The sequence below is a fragment of the Anser brachyrhynchus genome, assembly GCF_964034855.1.
Source record: "Anser brachyrhynchus genome assembly, chromosome: 7".
In the NCBI taxonomy this organism is placed as follows: domain Eukaryota; kingdom Metazoa; phylum Chordata; class Aves; order Anseriformes; family Anatidae; genus Anser; species Anser brachyrhynchus.
The window spans coordinates 31,680,601-31,696,251 of record NC_137701.1 but is presented as its reverse complement, the minus strand read 5'-3'; the positions used below and the strand labels follow the sequence as shown (position 1 = coordinate 31,696,251).

At 39.2% G+C, this 15,651-nt stretch overlaps 1 protein-coding gene across 2 annotated transcripts in view; it reads left to right on the top strand.

The window, feature by feature from the left end:
* The window catches only part of USP37 (ubiquitin specific peptidase 37), a 35,609-nt gene that overhangs the window by 11,834 nt on the left and 8,124 nt on the right, over window positions 1-15,651 (top strand). Inside the window, exons 11-19 of one of the 2 annotated variants that reach the window (XM_080599048.1) lie at window positions 995-1,118; window positions 1,406-1,611; window positions 2,593-2,710; window positions 4,013-4,092; window positions 4,717-4,881; window positions 6,381-6,446; window positions 7,765-7,915; window positions 11,634-11,886; window positions 14,337-14,503. In XM_080599048.1, the coding sequence (XP_080455174.1) occupies window positions 995-1,118; window positions 1,406-1,611; window positions 2,593-2,710; window positions 4,013-4,092; window positions 4,717-4,881; window positions 6,381-6,446; window positions 7,765-7,915; window positions 11,634-11,886; window positions 14,337-14,503 (1,330 nt within the window). The remainder of the gene's footprint in view (window positions 1-994; window positions 1,119-1,405; window positions 1,612-2,592; window positions 2,711-4,012; window positions 4,093-4,716; window positions 4,882-6,380; window positions 6,447-7,764; window positions 7,916-11,633; window positions 11,887-14,336; window positions 14,504-15,651) is intronic. The other variant, XM_080599049.1, reaches the window with a different exon arrangement.

The window sequence follows — 15,651 nt, the reverse complement described above, 5'->3', positions numbered from 1 at the left end:
CGGTAAATGTTACCTGAACTCCCTGTCGACTGTTTTGTGGTGAAAAAGCTATTCCCTAACACGCTTCCCTTAGCAGTTGTAGAGGCTCAGAAGAGCACAGAATTTTCCTGTAGCTCAGCAAAACAGTAGAAACTTGTTGAGCTTCAAGGAACAGATCAGATACTTTTGGTAACTGAGTATTAGGTGTTGGTTTGGAGTGGGAGGGCATTGCACGGGTCTTTCTTTCTCTCTTATTTTTTGGTTTGTCATGGAACACCATGGAACATCTTCCCATCATCTTCCAGTGTATGTACTACGACATAAACTGTTGTATATGGAACGTACCAGTGTGTATTTCTGTGAAACCGCAAAGAAGTTAAAAAAGATAGCTAAATTGCACTAACTGAGAGGCAGGTAAAGTCAATTTCAACAATGCTTTTTAACATGGTTTTCAGTTACACTTTGTAGCTTGAATCAAGGAACTCCTCGTGGCTCTTTTTATTACAGCTTTTGTTCTACCCTGTTATAATGTTTCACTACCAAAAGACATATGGCTTTAAGCTGAGTGGAAATCTTTTAAACAAACACACAAAATCTTTGCCCATAAAACTTGAATTTAATGATTTATGTGTTGCTTATTTGGTGCCACATGATTTAATATCTCCTATCAGTATTTCAGTTTTCAAAAAGCATTGCTTTTTATCGCATTGTAAAAGATATTGCAGAAGTAAGTTTATAGATCTTGATAAGGCTCTTCTCTTTACCTTAGAAAATTCTGGAATTCTTTTGGTTTTTTGGGTCCTGTGCCAATGGTGATCTCAAGTTAGAATTCAAAATACTTGAAATGTAAAAGGCTATTTTCCATTTTCTGCAATATTTTCATACAAAATCCCTGCACCGCTTATCACAGGGTAAAAGCTTTTAGGAACTTTTAAAATCAGATATCATGAGTTTTATTGCATTTCTCTGAAGTCGTGGACAACCAATCAATGTTTCATCGCATTGACTTCTGCAGGCGTTTTGCCCATCTGCTCGCTAAAAAGGATGTCTGCAGCCCTGAGGTTAAGAAAGAGCTGCTCAAGAAGGTGAAAAGTGCCATTTCAGCTACTGCAGAGAGATTTTCTGGGTATATGCAGAATGTAAGTATCGTAGCATCTCGAAACAATTGTGTATGTTGTTCATTGTTTGGACTGCATTGTCAGGCTTCATCTCTGTTTGACAGTGACTTGAGCTTTTGATTGAATGACAACCTTTGCCTGCTGTTTGTTAAAGCAGAACTGTCTAAGACAGTTCTATCTATTCAGCAAGTCTATCTACTTGCTGAATGCAGTAGATAGAAATGTAACTTCTCTCATCTGCATGTGTGAGAGGTACTGAATGGAGTCGTAGAAAATAATTCGTTGAATTTGTTGAACCCTGTTTCTAGGACGCACATGAGTTCTTGAGCCAGTGTCTGGACCAGCTGAAGGAGGACATGGAAAAATTAAACAAAACTTGGAAGAGCGAGCCAGTCCCTAATGATGACAACTCACCTGGACGGGCTTCTGATGACCTCTCAGCCACCAAAGTTTATACTTGTCCGGTTATCAGTAACTTAGAGTTTGAGGTTCAGCATTCTATCATATGTAAAATGTAAGTACGCTTCAGAACCTTTCTCATACTTATTTAAATGATTGGGAAGAGTTTGCATTTTCTGTGATTTCATCTGCAGACTATTACTAGAACTAAGTAGTAGTATGTTTTTTTCCAAAGCTAGATATTTAGAAAATATTCTGCAGTCTAGAAATAACGTAAAATTCACACCATGCTGTCTGCTTTTTCAGTCCTTCTTTAAATAGTCTGTTACCATTTAGCGCTTCGTTACATATCCATTGGAAAGCTGCTGTGCTTTTCTTTTTTGTCTACAGCTTGTATGAGAATAGGGAGAAGAGGGTTCCAGCCAGGCAATGTCTCCTCCTAGAAAATGGGAAGCTGTATTTTTCTTGTTCTTTCTAAAGGCTTCCAAGCAATGGTGTCTTCTTTGGTCTCCGTAGGTTATTGCCGTTATAAACCAGTATCTCTTGCCATTTGTTGTTTGTGAAAATTTTCCCTAAAATAAGTAAAAGTAAATTACATGCAGATAATAATTACTGAAGACAAATGACTATAGGATCTTTAAAAATAAATAAATAAATAGGGTCTTGTTCTACACACATAGATTCTACTATTTTGTTTTGAAAGAGTTACAAAGTATTTTGGGGCTTTCCGTTCTTCTGGGGCTGGGCTGACTCTTTTTCTCCTAAGAAAGTTGAAGGGAGACTGCCTGTTCAGCTACATGGCAGTCACTTTGGTTTGTTGTATACTTGATCACTTGGGCTCTCCAAAGCAGTTTTCACAGACCAAGTTTTTTTGTTCTTTCTCCTACACAGAAGTTTCAGTTTCTAAAACATCAAAGTGAAATCCCAAAACTCAGCTTTGTCATAAGCATCAAACACTTTCATTTTAATATGGGTAAAAATAGGTTGAGAGAGATGCATATGTTTACTGGGAAGTTACTTTAGCCTAAAAATATGTACGTTGTCATTAATTTCAAGTTTATTTTTCATCACTTACATGAGCATGTTTCTTTTTTAGGTGTGGTGAAACAGTCACCAAACGAGAACAGTTTAATGACCTCTCCATTGACCTTCCTCGAAGGAAGAAATTGCTTCCATCTCGATCAATCCAGGATTCCCTTGACCTCTTTTTTCGGGTACATAGTTCATATATTTTTTAAAATTCACTGTGGTGTATGTGCAGATTCTGTACCATATGGAAATTTTGATTGCATAGCTGATTATTATTTTCTATGACAGTGATTGAAGATACATGAAATAAATAATTTTGCGCTCTTTTGAGGTTGGGGCATTAAGATTATACAGGAGTTCATATGGTGAAATGCTGTGCAGAACTTAACTAATTTTTATAACGTTGCTGTGAAATAAGTGAATTTCCCCGTTACGTGTTGGAAGTGTTGAGGCACAAATGAAAACAAACAAAAGAAGGGAGATTGTCAGATTGAAGTAATCACTCAGAAATTGCTGCTTCCTCTTCTGGGCTGGGATGCTTCAAAGTTTGTGCACCGATCTAAATTGGCATGGAAGAATATCGTTGCACAGATCTATTAAAACAAACACAACTATTGTTTTAATATATGCATGCTCATCTTGTAAGTAGACTTGCAAGACGAGGTTTCTGAAAGCTGAAAATGAGCCTTACCTGTGTGATTGCATTGTGTTTTATCGTATCTCGAGGGAGGGAGGGCTGTGTTTTTTCTCCTAGTCCCATTTACCGATGGTGTTTTTGGCAGTTTGAGTAATTGATGTGCTTATTTTTCTAACAGCTAGTGGAGGTCTTACGCTTATGATTTAAAAAAACAAACAAATCAAAAAAATCAAAACCCAAAAAGATTATTAAGATTATTGTTGCTTCATTCATCTTCGCACAGAAAACATCTGTAAAAATGTTTGATGGCTAAGTCATGTAACATCAGCGTCAGTGATAGTTCTCCTTTTCGTGTCTGTTCATCTACTCAGCTGCAGCACATCTCTGACAAGGTTAGATGAGGATAGCTTTTCAGGAACAAAGCTGAGGTTTTAAACGAGAGAGAGCTTGATGGTAAATTATCATCAACCAAAAGCGATTGGGGGGGAAAAAAAAAAACAGAAAAAACCAGCTGTATATGTTAGAGAAAACAGCAAGCCTTGCAAGATTATCTTCTCTCTCTAAAGGCTAGTTTGCCTCAACTGTGGCTATTTCAGTGGTCTGTGTGATAGATTTGTGGGAAAAATATTCCTCCCCATTCCTCCTGTGTCAGTGGATATATTGTCAAATGGTATTATTACCTGTGCTCCTATTGGATGCCCTCTTGTTAGCTCATGTTGAAGGTGAATATAATTTTTAGTGTGGCTGCTGTCATGAAGAGCTCCTATGACAGCTGAAAGCAAAGTCCTTTCTGTTGAGATCTATTTGATGCATCTTTTCTTCCACTAGTCATTTTTCTGTTCTTACACAGGCAGAGGAAATTGAGTATTCCTGTGAGAAGTGCAATGGGAAGTCAGCTGTTGTCACCCACAAGTTCAATAGGCTTCCCAGGTAACCGTTGACATCTGTTCCTTTCTTTCCTGGAAACGTGTTGCAAAAACCCCTCAGATTAAAGCTGGAATAATGGATGGGACACCATGTGTGGTGGTCAGCACTTGAGAAAGATGCACGTGCAGGCATTAGTTTCTTCATGCTGTTCTTCAGTTTCCCTCTGAAAAGCTTCTGTGTGCTGAGCACCCTCAGCGACAGTTCTTCCTCCCTGTCACTGCACAAGGAGACCTGAGTTTTCCCTTCCTGCTTTCACTGGAATTTTGGAGGCGTGAGAACAGTAAATATATTTTGTAAGCTTGATATTCTGTGCTCAGTTGGCCTGGTGGGCAAGACTGAGTTGGAGACATTCCTACCAGAAGTTATATTAGAAGGTTCTGCTTTGGTCACTTCTTCCTGCGTTGATCCCCGTTTTCTCTCAGTAAGCACAGTGCTTCAAGGAAGAATGGAAACACTTTGAGAGTTAATGGCATGCTCAGGAGTTTCTGACCTCATGTTGGGGTTTAGTTCATGACTTGGAGTAGAAGTGTTTGGTGGTAGGGATTATTCTTGGTTTTTTTTTTTGTTTGTTTTCCATTTTCTGTCTTTAGATTAACCTTGCCATTTGTATTTCTTTCTCCTCTTCAGGGTCCTGATTCTCCATCTGAAACGATACAGCTTCAATGTAGCCTTGTCTCTCAACCACAAAGTTGGGCAGCAGGTGGTTATTCCGAGATACTTAACCCTGCTTTCGCACTGCACAGAAAGCACGAGGCTGCCGCTGACGCTGGGGTGGAGCGCCCATTCTGCAATGTAAGTGTACAGCTCGTGATTGACCTGTGCCCTGTTAAGTGCATTCAGTGAGGTAGAAATTGTCAGGTCTTCTCTGGATGATGTCTGGATTAGGAAATCATTTGGTTTCAGGTGGAAGATACCTAATCTAGCCTTTTTAGTGCACTGTGCTAATTTGTAATGTGATCGTGAGAACACGGCATGTTCTCATGGCGAGGAAGCACGATAGAAGCAGTACAAAGACTTGGTGGGATGTAATCCAGGGAATATTTGGTAAGATAGAATTCTTCAATGTTTTTGAAAATAGATTTCGATCCTTTTTAGAAGAACTTTTGTCAGTAATTCCTATAATTTATGCCTCCCAGTCCAAAATCTAGATTACCTTTTGTTCACAGCACGCTTACCTCTGCTTAGGAGATAACAGCATCATCTCTTTTTCTGCTAATTTCCACTTGCACATCTTGTACTGTCATTCATTTTTCATTGTCTTTACTGTGCCACTATAGTATTTGAACGCTTCACAGGCTGAAAGTACTCTCTCCTTTTCCCTGTGACAGTTATTTCTGTACAGCTGCTTGTCCCGAGACGCAGAGATTAAACTGGGCCAGTTGTCACATAGGAAGTTTGTGGCAGAATAAGAAAAAGATACCCTTAGGTCTCTTGTGGCCCCTGCCTACTGACATAACCACGGTAACTGTAGTGAGATAGGATACATCTGGTGTGTATGCTCAGCGGTACGGCCAGCATGTTTCTTGTGCCGAATGTTTACTGGAGTTTGAGATTTATGTGGCAGTTTTCCAAGAGTTTGCTGTAACAATAAAAATCTTTACCTCTTAAACATAATGAACAGCGTCAGCTTACCAATGCAGACATACCTTAAGATATATTTAAAGTAGCTTTTCAGTGACTTTTTTTTTTTAGTCATCGAAACCATTCTGATTTACCAGAAAGTGAAAGGGTGAGTAAGATGGAGAGAAGCAGCCGTGATTTGAGGGGGAAGATTGAAAAAGATTTCTGCATTGGCAGCTATCTGGTAGATGTGTGATAGCGATGGGCTTTGAGGAGCCTGTGAAAGGATCAAGGAGACCAGGAGGGTTGTTTAGAAGGATTTAGGTAAGGAAGGAGAAATAGAGGCATGGGACATGCCAGAAAACCGGCTGATCCAGAGAGCAACAGGAGACTGTGGTTTGAGAGCAGGAACTCTAGTGATGGTGGGAATAAAATAAAATTAAAAAAAAGAGTTGTCTTGACATGGGATCCCAAAGCCTTTAATTTATGAGCTTGTCCTAAGGGTGCATCACTAAGAAGTGAATCAAATTTAAAGGATTACATATGGTTTTGAACAACTGTTGTATATTTATGGCATCGTGGAGATACTACTCTAAATATAAGCAATTAGCAAGTACATAATGTTGTTCTACATGCTTCTTTGAACATGGATTTGCATGCACAGCAGACGAGTAAACACTTATTTTTTAAAGACTGTAACTGCTGCAATAAATACTTTGCTTTTTTAATAGTTCCCGTCCATTGAAAGCCTCCCAAATGGTGAATTCCTGTACTATAAGCACTTCCACACCTTGTAGGTGAGTTATAGCTCTGAAATGCCCATGGCCTGGCATTTTATGGGATAGTGTTCAAGGCATTTTAGAATTTTATAATTCTTCTTTTTATTCTTTCTACTTACTTTTTTAGTTTAATTTTTCTCTTTTAATAAATTGTTTTGGCTACTCTTTTTTTCATATCTGAGCTTTATTGATGTTGCATGTTAGATGAAATTAGTATTAATGGTACAATTTGCCCAGTTGACACAATCCTGTTAGCATTTCTCTTGAGAACCTTTGGGAGCTTGTAAGCAAGTAAAGATGGTTTTGTTTTTGTTTTTGTTTTTTTCATGCAGAAGGCTCAATGAGAGAGATTTAGTTTACACAGATGATTTGTCAGTGCCAAGTATCTTAAACTGCCTTGTATTCATCATTGCAAGCTATATATATAAGAAGCAAAGTAGTTTCTAATTCTGCAATCTAGCTTTTTTCCAACTTTATATGTGGAGCCACAAGATGAGTACTGGGAACAGGTGGTTTGTTCCTTAGGCTTATTTGTAAAGATGAGGGGGCATTATTTTCATAGGCCATTTTGAAAGGACAGTTTTTGACATTGTGGAAAATGTGATATTGCTCTGAGTGGTTTTGCACTGTGGAATACACTTAGAACAGATTTCCTAATTGACCAGATATCACAAACTTCACTGTAGTCCCTTGTCTTCTGCTCTAAAGAAACAGTTTATCCCAGTGAAAGAGCAAATGGGAAAACTGGAAAAAAATTATGCAGACTTGCAACTTTATATCCTAGTTACGATGTGGGAAGTCCTGTGTCCAGCTTAATAAATTTCGGAAGTCAAATAAATGATTTGTGCTGAGTTCTACCTGTCACTGCGTGCTTGACTCAGACGAGTAGGTTAACGGTTGGACTTGATGATCTTAGAGGTCTTTTCCAACCTAAATGATTCTATGATTCCTCTCCAGGGTTGCTTGGTAATAAAGTGCAGAATCTTGTTTTGTGAGCTCAACTCTGCTACATCTTAAAATGAATATCCTGCGAAAGAAAAAAAGTAACACTTGGTAGACTGGCAGGTAAACTATTAAGTGTGTGGTTCTTGCTTTTAAAGTTGTCAACTGCTATTGCAGACTTGAAGAAGGTATGCCAATTAAACTAGTGAAAGATACCTTTTCTGAAAACCCTGCTTCCTACATTAATAAATTTTCATTTTCAACAGTTGCTGTTTGTTCCCTAAATTGTACTGCCCAACAGTCTGAACATTTGGCATAACAGTTCTTCAATGGTTACTGTGAAACAGATTTGTACAATGCTATGAAGTTTTATAGCCATATTTCTAATTCACAGAAAATACACTTTCAAGTCAAAGAGCCCTACAGCACTCTATGTAGATTCGGACAGTGATGATGAGCCATTGAAACGCTCTGTTGCCCATAGTCAAAGGTTGTGCAACATACCGAGTAGAGATCAGCAACAACTGCAAGAAGAGCAAGAAAAGGTAAGGGGAAGAAATACCATTTTTGTCTACATAGATCCGATATGTGCTCGTGGTTGGCTTGTGCTTTTCTTGGCATAGACTGCGAGTAAAATTGGTGCAAGATATTTTTTTTTCTCTTAATTAGCAATGTGTTGCTGGAAGGCAGTGTTTTCCTATGCCGGCTAATTGACCTCTCTGTGCAATTGCATTGGGTTCCCACTGGGAACAGAGGTAATTGTGTTGCAACTGCATTTAACTTGTTGGGTTCTGTGTACCAGCTGCTTAGCAGTTTTGTCAGTCCTTTGGGCAACTGTCATTAATGATGTTTCCAGACTGAAATAAAATGGGCTGTCAATTATAAAATTATGTAGTAAAGCCCTTGATTAAATTAGAGCTAGTACAAATTGGCCTAAGCAAAATACTCAATTGAGAAAACTTCTTCCACATCTGATTTGTGTCCCCTTTCGAGTACGGCTTTATTAAAACCTTTTTGGACACTAAAGCTATTAGTCCTTGGAGGTAGACACACAGAAGTGTGTAGAGATTGAGCTCCTTGGTGTAAAAGCACAGTTAACTTCAAATAGCCTTTGAGGTCTTCATTGTAACTGGTGTTTATGTTTTAAGATATTTTTGCCTCTACCAGGGCAGTGTATTAGCAGGTAGGTGAATTGTCTGAGGAAAAATGATGATACAGAAGGGCAAGCTGGAAACTTAGAGGATTATCTTGCAGTACTACTTCATTCTATTAGAGAGTTGCATGCCTAGTGCTTAGAACAAGTGTCCTGCGTCTCAGCTTCTCGAAAGCTTTTGACAGTGTTTATGGGATTATTTTAAGCAAGCAGAAAAATGTGTACTTGATTATGACACAGAAGGACAGGCGTAAAGCTGGCTGAATAGCACTTTGCGGAGAGGTAGGTACCTACAGTTTCTGATCTGATGGGAAAAATCAAACCAAGGGAGGATCCTGATCCATTTGGTATTTAATAAATAAGGAAATAAATGATGAATTCTAAATTTCCAGAAGACACAGAGCTGGTAAAGACTGCAAGTGTGTTGAAATTCAGAGCTACAGTTAGAATGATCTCGATAAATCTGAGAAATTCCCTAAAAATAGGAGGGGTGGTTCAGTAGGAACAGGCTAAAGGTGCTAATCTTAGGAGGACTAATTGACTGTAAATGCAGGATGGGAACATCTGGGAAACCCATGGGCCTCTGGAGCAGAGCAAAGGGTGACAGTCGGCCACAGTGTCAGGCTGATTGAAGAGGCAAATGTGTAGACAGAGGCATAGCCTGCAGGTTGTGTGAAGTAACACTTCATTTTTTTCTCAGCGTTGAGCTCTAGCTGGAGTGCTGTATCCAGCTTTGGGCTCCAGACTTCAAAAGAGTTAGAGATTAATTGGAGAGGGGCCAGAGGAGAGAAATACGAGTGGTCAGAGATGTGGAAAGGAAGATTTGTCAGGGAAAGAACAGGCAAGTGAACTTGGGTTCCTTAGTTTAAGGAGAAACCTAAACAGGGTGTGTATCTTCAAGGACAGGAAAGAAGCAAATGGAAATACTTTGGTTGTTTTCTGTGTCCATAGTTGATAGAACAAGAAGCAATAGACTGAAAGGAGCTGGACTCGATGATCCTCATGGGTCCCTTCCAACTCTGGATATGCTATGATTCTGTGAAATTACAGGGAGAAATTTTTAGACTAAATATTAGGGAAAACTTCCTGATATGCAGGATATGAAGTGACGGGCTGGATTGCTTTGGGAGAAAGTAGAAACAAACCTTTGCTGAAGGTCTTGGGAGCAGGGTAGGCAACCACTGTCTTGCACGACACAGCTGTGGTAGCTGTGGGTGGGGGAATTACACCGGCTTGTCTTTGAAGTCCTTCTTCTATAAAGAAAAAGCATTCCAAACTATTCTAAGTGATTCTCCCTCAAGTTTTGTTTGTGAGGAAGTATAGGTAGTCTCTATCACAGGGGCCCCGTGAGTGCAAAAAATGTGGGAATAAAGTGTATTAATTTGAATAGCAAATTAACGATGGGCTTTCCAGCCTGCTGTGGGAATGAGACAGTGGTGATAATGATTCCACACAAGCGACTTGACTTTTTGTGGCCGTGCACGTTGGCCATTCCTCGACCACGGGCACGACCAGCCATCTGTTCTCTTTAACCAGACCCCTTGTCCTCCATGTCGTCCCGGGAGGGCCGGGGCCTGGGCCTAGGCCTCAGAGCGGCGTTACTGCTGCTGCCCTGCAGGCGAAGTAGGATGTTAAGTACTTTTCTGATACACTTATTTAAAGCAGCCTGTGCTAGAGCCTAAGCTACTTAAAGTCTATGCAAATAATTTCTAATAGAAAAGTTGTATTCAAATAAAGCACGGTTGCTGCCAAGTCTTTAAAGTCCAGCCGCTGAATTAGTGGTAGTTGTTGGCAGAGTGCCTGGAAGTGGAGTTTACTTGAAGAGCTAAACCAGTTCAGATCGTAGTAGTCTACAGGTGCAGAGCAAAATCAGAAAGCTTAAAAAGCAGGTACTCTGCTTTCCTTGTTCAGTGCCTGAATCAATGTGAGGATTTATTGTTTAAAAAGTGATCTGAATTTGTCAGTTCTGATTCTTGGAGACGATGATGGTTAGAAACAAGCAATTGAATCGGGAAATTCATTGACTAATCTTTTGATAAGCCAGTTTTAATGCAAAATGCTTGCTGTATAAAACTTAAGGTCTTACTTATCAAAAGCTTTTTGTGTGTAAATAAAAAGCAGCAGTAAAAATGTGTTTTTGTTCATTTTAACAAAGTTCTGAGAAGCATCCAAATGCTGTTTGCATTCAGACCTGGATACAAACATTAATAGAAAAGAAAAATAACAACAACAAAAATTATGTAATATAGAAATGAAAAAAAATAAAACTAAACATATGGTAAGTAGTATAATTGTTTAAATATGTGTGCATGGAGGTTAACTCCTGATAAACAATTAATATGAAAATGATGGAAATGACTATGTTGGTTACAAGTCAGTATGGTTTAGGAGTTTATGAACATCAGTTTTAGGAAAATAACTTAAAAAAAAAAAAAAGGAAAACCTCAGACCAAGACTAGAGTGTTTTTAGTGTTTTTCCTTTCTTCCAATTTAAAGCCATTCTGTTCTCCTTAGGAAATAATAATTTCCCCCTGCCCCTACCTTTTGGATTAACTGTTTTCTTACTCTATTTGCCTGTGTTGTGTCCCCTAACCCCACAATTTCCTCTTGCAAGTCCGTGGCACCAAACCTAATATTAATTCCTCTTCGTACCAGCCCAATTTCAGTTCCTATTCTTCCGTCCTTGCATTCAAGTTCAGTTATGGTTTTCAGTTGCCGTTTCAGCCTGCTTTGTTGTTAAACGTGAAATTTTGCTACTTGTGCCTCAGTATTCTCGCACCGACTTGCCAGAGGCTTGACGGTTCATCAGAACCCAAAGGTGGAACACACGTATTGAAGGAGACGGGAAGAGTTGGCTTGTCTGTGTTAAGCCACAGGGCCTGTAAAAACTGGTTGTAGTTTATATTTAAATATCGTTCCTTGGAGTGAACGTAGCTACAAAGGTTGTGTCTCCATTGAGTCTCTCGTAACTATCTAATGTTGACAGAGCCAAACTCCCACTCCCTGGGGTTAATCAGCAACAGCAACAAAAAAACTCTCCACAGAAATGTAAATCTGATGTTATATACCTGTTCATTCAAGCATTTAATCATAACTCCATTCATCTCTAGGGTTCAAAAAGAAGTAAAATGGAGGCTGATAAACCTGAGCTTGGTAATGCTGGTTTTGATGGGATGAGTGAAGATGAACTGCTAGCAGCTGTCTTAGAGATTAGCAAAAGGGAAGCTTCTCTGTCTCTGAGCCATGACGAGGATAAGCCCACAAGCAGCCCAGACACTGGTTTTGGAGATGATGAAATTCAGGAATTGCCAGAAAACCTGGAAACTATGGAGATGGAAAAACCCAAAGCAGCACTAGAATCAGGTAAGGTGAAGTAACCATCTTAAATTGGACTATAGTGAGCTAAAGCGAGTTACTGATAGCAGTGGGTTAGTAACATTTGATGGCAGAAGCCGGGTGCAAGTGCACTACTGAAATTGCCTGACTTAGAGTTTTCTCACAATTTCCCAATATATAAAGCTTTTAATTCATTGAACTGGAAAAATGTATTTTCTTGTATGTCTGTCACCTCTCTGATAAAGGTAGGTTGTCTTCAGAGTTCATTGCTGTTGTTTTCTCTCTTGATCAACACATGCTTCCACTCATTGTCTTACCAGACAATTTAAATTACTAAGATTTGGCAGTGTCTGGAACTTAATCCTCCATAATCAGACGGTGGTTGCATTTCTGTAGCTGCTGCAGCCTGAGCAGCGTGGTGGCAGTGTTCAGATTGCTGGTGTGTAAGAATGAGGTCTGGGGTGCGTAAGTCTAGAATGCTTTCAAAAATGTAGTTATTTTTTCATTGTTTATTAATGAATTTAACTCCATCTCTGGTTTTTTTCTAATACTTTTTCATGTGAGAGTAGTGAGCATGAGACTCAGCATGCAAATCATGGCCTCTGACCCAGATACATAGTTAAGTATGAGGAGACTGTTTGATCTCGGTATAGGGAAATTGTGTGTCTTAATTGGCTGAAGGAAATTTAAGTGTTTATCATTTGTTGTATGCTACGTGCTTTCACTCAGATTTTTAATTCCAATAGTCTGGAAAAACAGGGAAACAACATGCTTTCCTTCTCGTATGAGAGACAGGAGGTTAAATATTAATAAACACAAAAAAGAAACCTACATTACAGAAAACCACACTTGTTTCACTGGATGACTCTTGACAGCTTTCGTGTTGGAAGGCAGAGTGTAAGAACAGCAGATCTGTGGGTCAGCCTTGCTTGAGCTCTCCTTCATATATGCTGTTACTTATGGTTGTGTGAAAGAGAGCTGTGGGAGCGTGGCTCCAGAAATGTCTCTGTTCAGGTTTCTTTTTAAAGGTATGATGCAATTATTTGGGGGCTGTAGTGTGACATTTAAGTAACAAGTAGATGTTTAATAGAAGTTTCTATGATTTCTGATTAAGAATTTGGTTAAACGCTCAGTAATGTCTTCAGCTTTCTGTATTGTTGTATGGTCAAAAAACCAAGTGCTGTTCAAAGCATATTGTTTGTTGTTCAGATAAGATACGTATCTATGTATTTTGAGTTACCAGTTACGGCAGTCAAATGTAACACCTATTGAGTTCACAGTCCTGTTTTATTTAAAGGAAGCTTAATTGCAAAGGATGCTTTATTATATCAGGCAAGGTGATTCTAAACATGAAAGATTTAATTTGGTCCAATTCTTATCACTAGTAATCTTTTTTTTTTTTTTTGTTAATAAACACTGAATTATTTGTGGTACTTTCCAAAAAGGTAGAAAGTAAGACCCTGGCTACTTTACATATGACAGAAGATCTCTCTTCTACAAGACCCTCAAATAAAAGTTCTGTGACTTGAGTGTTTCTTACAGTAGGAGTTTGCAAAGATCATGTAATAAATTCTGTTTTGTTATCCATCTTAAGAGGATTAGACTGATGGATTATGGTTCTAGTTCTGGTGGTCTTATGTTTAAGAGGTCATAGATACTGAGACTCTGCCTCGTGTAATCCTTGCCAGTAACTAATGAGCAGATGTTGAAGTCTGCATAGGGCAAAACTGTAAAGTTTCACATGTTGCTGCACGATAGCTCTTGGAGCAGGTCTTGACTCCTTTTCAGCTGCAAGCAAACAGAAGAATGAAAGTGTCCTGCAACTAGAGGAGATGTGTGCAGTGGTTGAATGAGTGTTTGTTCCAGAAGTTGGAACAAATTAAATACCTTCCTCCCAAAGTCTTCAGACATAGTGTTCGCTTTAAAGATTGACTATAAAGTTTTAATCTTCTTGCACTTTTAAAGATACAGGTAGCATTCAGAAGATTGAACTCTTACCTGAAGCAAAAAAGCTGAAAAACTGAAAAAATGCTTGAGAGTTGTGCTTCCCTCAGCCTTACAAATGATTCGGCTTTAATTGTAGCTTTGCCTGCAGTACTCTGAGGTATAATATGCAATGCAAATTATTTTTTTTAATCCATGGTTCTTTCGAGAGAAATTCAAGTGTCAGCTTCGTGGCTGCAGAAGCCTAGTGGTGTGTGACATCTTCCTTTAGTTGAAGTCGCTGTTTGAGTGAGCATAAAAGACTAAGAAGAAGACTAGTTCAGGCATTAATCAAATGATTCATCGTACACCTCTTAAAATAAGAGTCCCCTTTTGAGCTTTTCCCGTTTGACTTTTTGTTTTGTTTATTTTTTATGGCTGATATCTCCTTGTCAATAGATGTCACTGTGCTGCAAGGATTGTGGTTAAGGAGGATTGAGCTAGTAACAAACAGAAGACCCAGAAAAACATAACTGTACTTTCTGATTCTTTAGGTCCTGCCAATTTCACTGAGATAACTAAAGATTTTGACGAGAATAAGGAAAACAAAACTCCGGAAGGCTCCCAGGGAGAGGTTGACTGGCTGCAGCAGTACGATATGGAGAGAGAGAGGGAAGAACAAGAACTTCAGCAGGCACTGGCTCAAAGCCTTCAAGAACAAGTAAGAAATAAAGTTTGTTTCCTTGAGTTGTCTTCCCCAGCAGCGGAAACCTGATAGCTGAAGAAAACCTTGTGTTCAGACAGCTGCAAAAGGATTCTGCTGCTTTTCTGAGAGAACCAGATGTTCTAGCTCCACTGTCAGTACAGTGATAGATTTGGGTGCATTTTGTATGTACTTTGGAAAGTACAAACCTGCAGATTTCTCAAGGCTTCTGTGCACATTTATACGCTGGCCTGTAACATTATGTAAAAGTTATGATAAACTAAACTCTTGCTAGCTGTCATCTAGAACTGACATGCCCACCCCTTAGCTTCCCTGGCAGTTGCTTCTTGCCTGAAGGACCTGCAGCAGGTCCTGCCAAGAATCAAAGGGAAAGAAACTGGTTTCAAAGCAAATGCTAGGAATAGCTGTACCAGGTCAAGGTAAAGATCTGCCTAGTCTAGGACCTTGTTTCTGGTAATCACCAGTAGGAGATGCTTAGTGAAGGGTATTGAAAAGGAGCGATTACGTGACACTTCCATGTTAGAAAAAGGATCTCGAATAATATGGACTAAAAACAGTCCCTTAAATTGGACTTGAAAAGAATTGGGATCTTGGGTCGCCTGCTGACCATCCGTGTTCTACTTGATTTACAGGGCCTGTAAGTGATTTCTCCAAGTTTAACTCTGCCCCTCAGAGTGAAGCAGACTCTCAGCCAGGTCTTTCTTTAAATAGATGCCCTTGTCTGCTCTCTGTTAATACTAAAGCTGTCATGGTTTTCCTTATGAGATCTGATGTTTCCATGGCTCTTGGATTTTCTCTCCCATTGCTCATTATGAGGTGCTGGTTGGTATGTTCCACGCCAGATGTAGCTTTAATTCAGAAATGCGAAGTAGTTGAACAAAGATTCCCAAGCACTTTAGAAACTGTGAGATAAAAGGCCTCATGCTAATAGTGTAAAACTGCCTTTTGAGTGGTGGTGTGCTACGGTTCTGAAATGAAAATCTGCTATTCTAATGATTCAGGCATGAAAATGTGGTAGCTGCGGTTATCTTGATTTGAAATATGTAGTTAGGGCTTTGCGTTCAGGTGCACAGAAAGTGTTCAAGCTCTGAATCAAGCCAGCACATTAAATATTACTGACTGGCTTGCTGTAGCTCTGAGCTTTC